This window comes from Rhinopithecus bieti, unplaced genomic scaffold (genome assembly GCF_001698545.2).
Source record: "Rhinopithecus bieti isolate Rb0 unplaced genomic scaffold, ASM169854v2 scaffold_13704, whole genome shotgun sequence".
NCBI classification, from domain to species: Eukaryota; Metazoa; Chordata; class Mammalia; order Primates; family Cercopithecidae; genus Rhinopithecus; species Rhinopithecus bieti.
The window spans coordinates 4,827,643-4,839,029 of record NW_016808231.1 but is presented as its reverse complement, the minus strand read 5'-3'; the positions used below and the strand labels follow the sequence as shown (position 1 = coordinate 4,839,029).

The following is an 11,387-nucleotide window of genomic DNA, read 5'->3' as shown; positions in this document are numbered from 1 at the left end:
GTTACTTTTATAAAAATGTCACTTCTATTAACATGCAATGAGTGAAATGAATTCATTATTATTTTGAAATAAATTAAGAAAATATTTTTAAGCTTCTCAGTTTGTTTCCATTTCTAATACTGTAAATATCAATAGACAGCCTATATAAATAACGTGCATAAGCCTGGGCAACACAGGAAGACGTAATCTCTACAAACAATTTTTAAAATTAGGCCGGGCGCAGTGGCTCACACCTATAATCCTAGCACTTTGGGAGGCTGAGGCGGGTGGATCACTTGAGGCCAAGAGTTCGACACCAGCCTGGCCAACATGGTGAAACCCCATCTCTACTAAAAATACAAAAAGAAAAAATTGGCTGGGCATGGTGGTATGCATCTGTAATCCCAGCTACAGGGGAGGCTGAGACATGAGAATTGCTTGAACACGGGAGGCAGAGGTTGCAGTGAGTTAAGATCACACCGGCTGGGCGCAGTGGCTCAAGCCTGTAATCCCAGCACTTTGGGAGGCCGAGACAGGCAGATCACAAGGTCAGGAGATCGAAATCATCCTGGCTAACACGGTGAAACCCCATCTCTGCTAAAAAATACGAAAAACTAGCCGGGCAAGGTGGTGGGTGCCTGTAGTCCCAGCTACTCGGGAGGCTGAGGCAGGAGAATGACATAAACCCAGGAGACGGAGCTTGCAGTGAGCCGAGATCGTGCCACTGCACTCCAGGCTGGGTGACAGAGCAAGACTCCGTCTCAAAAAAAAAAACAAAAAAAAAAGATCACACCACTGCTCTCCAGCCTGGGCAAGAGTGAGACTCTGTCTCAAAAAAAAAAAAAAAAAAAAAATGAGTTGGGTGTGGTGGCACGCACCTGTGGTCCCAGCTACTCGAGAGGCTGACAAGGGAGGCTTATCTGAGTGCAGGAGGTCGAGGCTGCAGTGAGCTGTGACTGTACCACTGCACTCCAGCCTGGGCGACACAGCAAGACCGTGTCTCAAAAAGAAAAGAAAAAAATCTACAGAAACAACAATTTCTACCAGATTAGAGGAAGGCATATAAACTAGGTGCAGCTATCCCTGAGAGTCAGGGGCCCAGCATTTCACCCTGTTTCCCAGCTTCTGCCCTCTAGGTCACACTCCTGACACCACTACTGCTACAACTCGTTCTGCCTCCACCACCACCACCAGCCTCTAGCGGGTTCGATGCTCCCCCTATCCCAGAACACTGAGTCTCCCCACTTAACTATACAGAAAGGATGCCAGGAATTTTTTACAAGTGCAACGCTAGCAAAGGCTGGAGAAAATGAGATCAGAAACCTAATTTCCAAGAGCAGACAGGTTTTACAAGGGGCAGTCTTCTTTGCCTAAGTTGACTAAAATTTAGCCACAGGTTGGCTTGGCTGGCGTGGCTCACTGGGTACATCCACAAGACTACAAGAGTATCACTGCTGTCTGCAGTCTTCCCAGGGAGGACCATCCTACCCTTGGCCCACACCCATGGGTGGGGGCTCCACCTCCACCCTCTGATGCAGCCCAGTCCCTCCCCTCCTGTTCCGCGGCGGCACCGGTGCCTGGCCACTTCCCTTGCCAGTTCCCTTCCTGTTTCAAAAACTCTCATCTCTTCACAAAATTTCCTGGAGGGGTGCTAGTTCCTGTTGGAAAAGGTCTTGAGGTGTGTCACAGGCAAAGTACAAATGATATGCCCAGGGCCAGATGGATGACAGGCCCCTCAGCTCAGCCAGTCCAGAGTCAGGAGGGGACCTGCAGAATTCTAATGCTGAATGATCACACTCTTCCAATATTGAAATTCCAGCAAACACGCCAATACGGAAATCACCAACCAAGAGAAAGACAAGACTTACGGCCCACGCAGGCTCGTGCACACTCTGTGCCCAGACATAGACAGATTAATGTCGGTTTGTTTTTTTCCAAGATTACTATTCCACAGCAAAGTACATAGGCAACACTGACCAATATGCAGAAACATAATTACTATCTAACCAAGCTGGCCAGCAGACAAAAATCTTGAAACTTCCTGACTTGCTCTAATTGTTCCTTCTCCATGTTTCCCTTCCTTAGGCATTCTACCTGAAAAGACAGCCTGCCCTTCCTTCTTCATCCCGTGGGCAATGCAGCAAAGCTTAACTTTCTCTTGCTTCACCAGAGGTTACTTCTACTCGAAAGCCTGTCTTCAGAATGAACAGCTCTGTCCTTGTCACTGGAAGCCAGGTCTCAAAGAGCCTGAACAAATGGTCACTGGGGGCGGCCTGAGTGTCGACTCTATAGCTGTTTTCTGTCTCCCACCCCAGCTGTGGAGGGGAACTGTGTGCTTCATCTCATCTCTGCCATTTGGTATCTGAGAGGCTGCATTTCCACGTGCACAAGAGATCCTGCTCAAGAATGCAGGTCAAGGCTGGCTCATGCCTATAATCCCAGCACTTTGGGAGGTTGAGGCGGATGGATTACCTGAGGTCAGGAGTTCGAGACCAGCCTGGTCTACATGGTGAAACCCCATCTCTACTAAAAATACAAAAATTAGCTGGGCGTAGTGGCACTTGCCTGTAATCCCAGCTACTCAGGAGGCTGAGGCAGGAGAACTGCTTGAACCCAGGAGGCAGAGGTTGCAGTGAGCTGAGATCACGCCACTGCACTCCAGCCTGGGCGACACAGCAAGACTCTGTCTCAAAAAAAAAAAAAAAAAAAAAAAAAAAGAATGCAGGTCAACGCAGAATTTCCAAGCAAGGAGACTGGGCTGTGCTATCAGGTTAGCATCCCAGTGGCAAGGGTTGCAGGCTCAGGTGGGGACAAGCTACCCAAGCTAACGGGGGAAGGAAGGGGAACACCTGAGCATGCAACTGAACCCCAAACCAACACCTGGCTAGGGTTCTGTCAGCTAGCAGGCCCGTGACCACAGTTAACAGGGCACCCAGATTTCCAGCATGAGACCGGTGTTTGCAGAGGCTAACACATACAGAATGCCTCCATCCACCATCAGTCTGTCGGTCCACCAGACAGAGTCTACATAGGAACTTCTTTAAGGCGAAGGTCTTGGTCACAGAAGTGGCCAACAGGTGACAATCTGCCCAAATGCACACCAGTGGGTCTCTTCCCCCAGTTACTCCACAAGCATAAAGTTTGGCTGGGGAAAAAAGGCTTTTTTAATTTCTGCATCTGACAACGTGATTGCCACCCGGTATTCCCTTCTTCAGAGATATTACCATGGGTGTGGATGGGAGTGGCAGAGCATCTTCATGCTGTCTTCCTAATATTTACAGGGGAAAAGAAGATGCCTGTAAATATTTTCTAACGGTTTCACTTTCTGTCTTTGTGACCCTGTATCCATGACAGGAAAAGACAACAGCTCAAGATAACACGTCTCACCATTTTTTGCTTGTGGCCCAAGGCAGAATACAACAGCCACGGTTCCCTCAGGCCTAGCAGTTTCACCTCAAATGCTGTGGAAGGTCTCTCACCTGAATCAGACCTTTTTTTTTTTTTTTTTTTGCGATTAAGTCTCACCCTATCACCCAGGCTGGAGTGCAATGGCGCCATCTCGGCTCACTGCAACCTCCGCCTCCCAGGTTCCAACGATTCTCCTGCCTCAGCTTCCCAAGTAGCTGGGACTACAGGCACCTGCCACCATGCCCAGTCAATTATTGCATTTTCAGTAGAGATGGGGTTTCACCATGTTAGCCAGGCTGGTCTTGAACTACTGACCTCGTGATCTGCCCACTTCGGCCTCCCAAAGTGCTGGGATTACAGGCATGAGCCACTACACCCCGCCCATTTCTCCATATCTTTAATAACTGTCCTTCACTTTTTTTTTTTTTTTTTTTTTTTTTTTTTTTTTTTTTTTCTGAGACAGGGTCTCATTCTTGTCGCCCAGGCTGGAGTGCAATGGTGCAATCTTGGCTCACTGCAACCCCCACCTCCCAGGTTCAAGCAATTCTCCTGTCTCAGTCTCCCGAGTAGCTGGGATTACCTGCCACCACACCTGTATTTTTAGTACAGATGGGGTTTCACCATATTGGCCAGGCTGGTCTCAAACTCCTGACCTCAAGTGATCTGCCTACCTCGGCCTCCCAAGGTGTTGGGATTACAGGCGTGAGCCACCATGCCCGGCCCCTCACTTTTTAGANACGTTCTTTCTTTTTTTTTTTTTTTTTTTTTTTTTTTTTTTTTTTCTGAGACAGGGTCTCATTCTTGTCGCCCAGGCTGGAGTGCAATGGTGCAATCTTGGCTCACTGCAACCCCACCTCCCAGGTTCAAGCAATTCTCCTGTCTCAGTCTCCCGAGTAGCTGGGATTACCTGCCACCACACCTGTATTTTAGTACAGATGGGGTTTCACCATATTGGCCAGGCTGGTCTCAAACTCCTGACCTCAAGTGATCTGCCTACCTCGGCCTCCCAAGGTGTTGGGATTACAGGCGTGAGCCACCATGCCCGGCCCCTCACTTTTTAGATTATTTCCAAAATCCTAGCAGTATGCCAAAAATTCCTGCAACCTTCTCCCAGTGCCTGGCCACCCTAGATACGATTTCTCACACTCACATACACCCCATCTTCTATATCCCCTTCCTGCTTTATGTTTTTTCACAAAACACTTTTTCTATCTTACTTACGGTTTGACTCCCCTGTTGTCCTCTATTAGATTTCCCCTATTAGAAGGCCTGGTTTCTGTTTCTTAGAGACAGGGTCTCACTCTGTCGCCCAGGCTGGAATGCAGTGGTGCAATCACGGCTCTCTGCAGCCTCGACCTCCTGGGCTCCAGCGATCCTCCTATAATATTGACTTAAAAATTCTTGTCCCCTATTACAAGAGCAGGAATCTGTTTTGTTTACAGCTGTATTGCCAGAACCCAGAACCGTGCCTGGCACGGAGTAAATGATTCGCTGAATGAATAAGCAAGTCGGGGGTTCGGGCCTCCTTCCGCAAGTCCATCCTGCATTCTCCATTCATACCATAGCAACTTCAAAGGCCCCTCACCCATTCCTGACTCCACATGGTCGCCAAGTCACGTCCAGAAACTTAAAATGCCATTTCCCATTCATATGGTTAAGCCCTTCCCCTTCTGCCAGTCGTCTGTTTAAATCCGGCTTGCAGTCTCATCAAGCTGGTCTTCCTAACGCCACTCAGATCCCATCACCTCCATCACTGCTACTGTGACCTTGGATTGGGCCACCATCACCCCTACCTGCGATTTACTCAACACCTCATTAATCTCCTTCCAACCCACACTCACTAGCTCTGAAAGAGTGAACTTCCTAAAACTGCAAGTCAGATCACCTAAGTCCCCTGTTGAGTGGCTCCCTGACACCCACAGGATCCAATCCAAACTCCTTCCCACGTTACCCGTGGCCTTCCTTGTCCTGACGAACGACTAACAATCGCCTGCCCCCACAGAGAAGCACAGGGCCCAGCCATGCCCACCTCTCCACTCTGCCCCTTGCTCTTCTGTCCACCTGGAGAGCCACGGCCTGATCTCAGGACCCAGCTCCAGCAGGAGCCCTCTCTAAAGCGCTCCCCACTCCCAGACATACTCCACAACATTTTTAACTGTGAGCTCACGGAGGTTGGGAACTATTAACGCAGGGCAGGCGAGCCCCAAAGTGGGGCCGAGCCCAAGAGGGTTCTTGGCTTTGCCCAGGAAAGAATTCAAGAGTGAGCCGGTGGCAGGAAAGAAAACAGCTTTATTGAAGAGGCAGGCAGTGTTACAGCTCCGTGACTGCTCCTGCAGAACTGGGCTCCCCCAAAGGCAGAAAGTAGCAGCTCAGGGCAGTTTTGCAATCATACTTATATTTTTTTTTTTTTTTTTTTGAGACACAGCCTCGCCTAGGCTGTTGCCCAGGCTGGAGTGCAGTGGCCATGATCACAGCTCACTGCAACCTCCACCTCCTGGGTTCAAGTGATTCTTCTGCCTCAGCCTCCCAAGCACCTGGGATTACAGGCGTGCACCACCACACCTGCCTAATTTTTGTATTTTTGGTAGAGATGGGGTTTCACTATGTTGGCCACACTGGTCTCGAATTCATGACTACAGGTGATCCACCCACCTTGGCCTCCCAAAGTGCTGGGGTTATAGGCGTGAACCACTGTGCCTGGCCTTACCTTATACCTATTTTTAATTTCATGTAGAGTAAGGGGCGGCTTAGGCAGAAATTTCTAGGAAAAGGGTGGTAGCTTCTGGGTTGTCAGGTCATGGCCATGGAACGAGGCAGTAACTCCAGGTGTGGCCATGGTGACAGTAAACTAACATGGCACACTGGTGGGCATGCCTTGCAGAACGCTGCTTCTGCCCCATCCCTGTATTAGCTAGTCCTCAATTGGGTCTGGCATCTGGGCCCCGCTTCTGGAGTCGAGTCCCACCTCCTACCTCATGATCACAGATCCTCCTCCACATCCACAGGGCCAGGTGCACAGTCGGTGCCGGGGCACAGCACAGATTTCAGAGTGAGGGAATGTGCAGAAATCATGAAACTACCCTTCTGCAAAGCCTGTTCAGATAAATTCGAGTGAGAGGAGCTTCCTTCTGTGCTCCCAGGCTAGTTCTAGAAACCCCCTTCTCATTCTACGGATGCCCACTCCTGCAGGGCCGCTACTGGGTGCTTTTTAACCCTGGGATCAGAAAAGCGGGTAAGAGGGAAAGGATAATACCCAATATTGGGGTTTTTTTGTTTTTTGTTGTTGCTGTTTTTTAAGACAGAGTCTTGCTCTGTTGCCTAGGCCGGAGTGCAGTGGCACAGCCTCGGCTCACTACAACCTCCTCCTCCCAGGTTCAAACAATTCTCCTGCCTCAGCCTCCCATAATACCCAATATTGTATAGAGAAAACATTTGCCACCAGCCTAAAGGCAGAGGCAAAAATCGATCTTACATGTAGATAAGCTTAACGATGTGGGTGAAAGGGTCTTCTACAAACTGTGCTATCATCTGAATTTAGCTTTGTAAGGACAGTTTCCAAAAGGGCCAGGAAGTTGTGTAGACATGCTCTATTCCTGGAGTCCCATCCACAGAGGTTTGCAAAATGAGCTCAAGAAAACAAAATCATGGTCTCAGGGAAACAGCTACAGGGAAGAATATCACATTTTAAAAATCAGCAGCTTGGCTAAGCCCTTCTTCCTTCCCTACTCCCTACAGTACTGAAACTTTTATAAATGTACAACGTACACAAATGTCAAGAAAAGTTAATTTACCAAATTTACACTATTTGAGGTTTAAAAACACACACACACACACACACTCTCTCTCTAGTATTTTTTTCTTTTTTTTTTTATTGCCTCAGTGTCTGAGTCCCTGATCTATAAACTTAAAATAAAACTACTCATAAATTCACAAAATAGGTATTCAATGACTTGGTAATTTCCAAATAATTACACCCTTTTCATTTTCGAAATTCGAGTAATACAGCATACAAAGTACAGCTCACAAAACTGTTCTCATTGTCCTGTGGGCCAACATATTTAATTTAACGTACTGCCGCCCAGCTCCACCGTCCCACAGTCCCCAGGACAGAGCTCACAACACCTGGACCCTAAAAATGCCAAGGTGTCAAGCAGGGGTTACACCCACAGCCCCATCCACTGACACCTTCAGGCTGAAGAGCAAGTGCCACCACTCTGAACAGAAAGAACTTGTCACGGCAGCATCTTTCAAGTGAACGGCAAAGTGTAGTTTCTGACCTCGCCAACATAGTCCTTAAAGCGCTCTAGGTTACGGGAATTCTTGGTGAAAATAGTTTTCGTCTACATCCGTAAAATCTTCATCAGCAAAGTTAGCAAAATAAAGAAAAATCAGAAGAAAGATGATGTTCCCCTGCCAGATAACAAATACATAAAAGATACAGGAGCTCAGATCACAAGCCAGAGAAAGAGAATGCCAATTGGGCATACAGGATGATCTCACACCAATGACCTATGCAGGCCCTACCTCAACCACTGGCTGTCTCTGACTGACATTATCACTTCTGCCATCTCTGACTGGAGCTATTCATTACTTCTCCTTCCGAGGATTCCCTTTCCTGAGGCTAACTGTGTAAGTATGCAGTGTAGGGAGGCCACCAAATACAGTACAGCTTAACAAAAGCAGGCTTTAAAAAAAAATCAGCGTTATTTTCTCTACATACTTCCAAAATAGATGTTCCCCTCAGTCCTGAAGATTTTGCTAAAACATAAGGGCTGTTTAAAAAGGAGGAAGGAGGGGAAGAAATGTAGCAGATTACTTAAAATCCTTCTTTTTCCTACTTATTTTAACATCATTTTTCAGATCTCAAAGACTTTTGTCCTGTATTAGAAAAAAGCAGCAGCCCAGTAAAAACATCAAGAATGGCAATAAGGAGCTTGAAACCAGGGACCAGGCACCAGATCCAAACCTGAGAGGATGAGGGAGGAGAATACCAGCTCTTCTGTGGGTACGTTTCTCCCTTCCACATCACCTGGTGGCTGCAGAAGCTCAATATTCTAAAATGCCTGGTTGTTCACTTAAGGCAAATACTGTGATAATAAAATATCCTTAAACAAATGACGGCTGAAAGCTGAAAATGCAAACTTTTTAAAAAAGACCTAGATAAAAGGCAGTGTGCACTCAGAGGTAAGTAACTCCGTCCAGTTCTCCAGAGTCCTGCAGGACTGCGCCGACTTGCTATCCCTATTTTGAGGACAAGCAAAGTGAGGCCCAGAGAGGAGAAAGGTTTTATTCTCCACGTTTTCACAAAAAGGGCACAGAGAAACATTTGGATGGGACTTTGGGGTGACCAAATGAAATGCAAAGGCAATTTCCTTAAGTGCTAAAAAGTGCTGAATGCTGAACGGCTCCATACCCTTACGTTCACCGGATGTACCCCCCGTATTTCAGCCAACCAGTGGTTATGCACGTTCAAAGTTCTCCTTCCTTCTACAGGTCGCATCTAGGTCATGTCTGCACAGCATCCCTTTCTGCAGTGCGAAGAGATCTGTGATATCTGACCCGCTGGAGGAAAAGTCACACTGACCCCGAGATCCCCCCATGGGAAGGCATTCTGAGATACCTGAGCTGCCTCTACACACTGAGGTTGAAAGTTTGTGTGTGTGTGTGTGTGTGTGTGTGTGTGTGTTTTAATACAACCAGGATCAGGGAGAGGGGATACCGAGGTAAAGAAGTGCACATACCTTTCAACTGGTCAGCAACCACGCTGTGGCCCAGCCGTTCGATAACTTTCCCGTCTTCCATTTCGTACCGGTCATCTAAGTATTTTGCAGTGGCCTCAGAAATGTGAACTTTGCCGGCCACTCCCAGCTGCTCCATGAGATTGGCCAGGTTCACATCGTTGGACCACACATCAAATTTAAACCTCCTCATGCCCAGGATGCCGCACAGGACGGTACCCGTGTGCACCCCGACTCGCATGTTCACCATCTCCTTCTTCTCCTGGCAGAACTGCTCGATGGCCTTGATCATGCCCAGGCCCATCTCAATGCAGCAGTAGGCATGGTCGGCCCGGGGCTCGGGACAGCCCGCCACGCAATAGTAACAGTCTCCCAGAGTGCTGATTTTCTCACACTTGGTTTCCTCACACAGGCGGTCAAAGCGACCGAACAGATCGTTCAGGAGACCCACCAGGGCGTGGGCGGACTTGTTGGCACTCATCTTGGTGAAGCCCACGATATCTGCAAATAAAATACTGACTTCTTCGATCTGCTGCATCTTGAAAGGGCGGAAGGCTATAGGCGCTTTTTGGATGGAAGACTTTTTCTTCCTGTTCTTGGGGCTCGAGGTGGCATGCCTCTTGACAGAATTCTCACTCTCCTCATCCCCCTGCTTCATTAAGTCATCGGCTATGATTCTTGGCATCACGGAATGAATCATCCTCTCTTTGAGGGCTTTTTCCACTTCCAGGTCCTTCCCGTGCATAATGGATTGCCCCACCTTGAGGAAGGTGCTCCTGGACCTCACCTGGGACATGACGAACAGGTGGACCCCGATGGCGTGGATGCAGCCGTGGAGCAGCGCCCTGCTCAGCAGCTCCCAGGGCAGGGCCCCGGCTCCGGGCGAGGGGAAGCAGGCTTCATCCCGGAAATGGTAGCCAAAGGTCTCGAAAAGGACAGAGTAGGCCACCCCCAGACACAAGCTCAGGTACAAAGGTAAGTGCATGACGGTATAGAGCAAAAAGAGCACTTCGATGCACATGGAGAAGCTCCCCACTTGAGATAAGCAAGTATCTGTGGGCTGGGCTGTGGCTGTAAGGTTGGAGCTGTCGCCGCGTCCTGAGACAGGCGTCAAGACCTGGAACTGCGCAGCCAGGGTCAGGGCGAACACTAGCAGGGTGAGAGCCAGCGAGGTCCACGCGTAATGCCGGGCGTACAGCTTGGTGAAAGTAAACAGAAAGAAGCCCACACACACCACGAGGAAGCACAGCGCGGGGGCGACCATCACGATCAGTCTGGATCTCATGTGGACCGCAAAATAGATGCTCCACAGAAGGCAGGCGAAGCCGATGTAGAAGAGCGCATACCGGAACCGGCGCTGGGTCTGCGGGAAGCAGCGCTCCAGGCAGGCCTCCTCCAGGTTCACCGAGTCGAACTTGGGGTCCCACCAGCGGCTGGAGGCCCTCTCGAACAGCTGGGGCAGCTTCTTCTGCCTGCGCAGCCGGCCTCCGCCGCCCACTCGCCGGGGGACGCCCCCGGAATCCCCGGAGCTGCTGCAGCTGGAGGAGATGCTGTATTTGCAGTGCTTGGGGTGGCTGTTGGAGGACAGCTGCTTGGGGTTGATCTTGACGCGCACGCTGTTGCTGTCCCCGCTGGAGTCGCAACTCACCTCGGTGCTGTGGTGATGCAGCAGCTGCTGGTGGGGCGGGGAAGCCATGTTGTCGAGTCCCGGGGCCTGCCCGGGCCGGGGTCACCAGTACCTGCCAGCAAAACGGGGAGAGTTAGCTGCGCTCCCACCTAGGCATGCACATCTGGAGGCCGGGAACCTGCTCCCGTCCTAGGTGGCGGCTCCAGCACGCGACTTGGACAGGCACCATCTGCTCCCCGAAACTGTGGATCCCGGCTCAGCAGTACCCCCACCGCCCCCACCTTCGAGGCGGACAAGAACCGCTCGGGACGGACCTAGAGCGCCCGGGGGTCCCCGCCGCGTGGCCGCCGTGGGTCCAGAACCGCTGTGCTCGCTCGCTTTCCGCGCCGCTCGCCCCGAGGGTGGCCTCCGCGCCGCGCGGCTTCTCCTCCTTGCGCGCTCGTCTCCTCCAGCTGCGGCTCCGGAGGGAAGTTCAGACCTTGAGCGCTCCCAGCCCCGCGAGCCGCCTGCGCACAAACAACTCCGCCGGCGGCGCGGAGCCCTCCATCCTGCAGGAGCCGCGCTCCGATGCGTCAAAGGCGGCGCGCGGCCGGCCCCGGCCCCAACCCGGAGCCGCGAGCTTCGGCGGGCGCCCC

At 50.5% G+C, this 11,387-nt stretch overlaps 1 protein-coding gene across 2 annotated transcripts in view; it reads right to left on the bottom strand.

The window, feature by feature from the left end:
- ADCY9 (adenylate cyclase 9) overlaps positions 1-11,387 on the bottom strand; it is a 165,715-nt gene extending 154,328 nt beyond the window's left edge. Inside the window, exons 1-2 of one of the 2 annotated variants that reach the window (XM_017886371.1) lie at positions 11,067-11,387; positions 9,129-10,864 (exon numbers count right to left, since the gene is read on the bottom strand). In XM_017886371.1, the coding sequence (XP_017741860.1) occupies positions 9,129-10,821 (1,693 nt within the window). In that variant the 5' untranslated portion in view covers positions 10,822-10,864; positions 11,067-11,387. The remainder of the gene's footprint in view (positions 1-9,128; positions 10,865-11,066) is intronic. The other variant, XM_017886370.1, reaches the window with a different exon arrangement.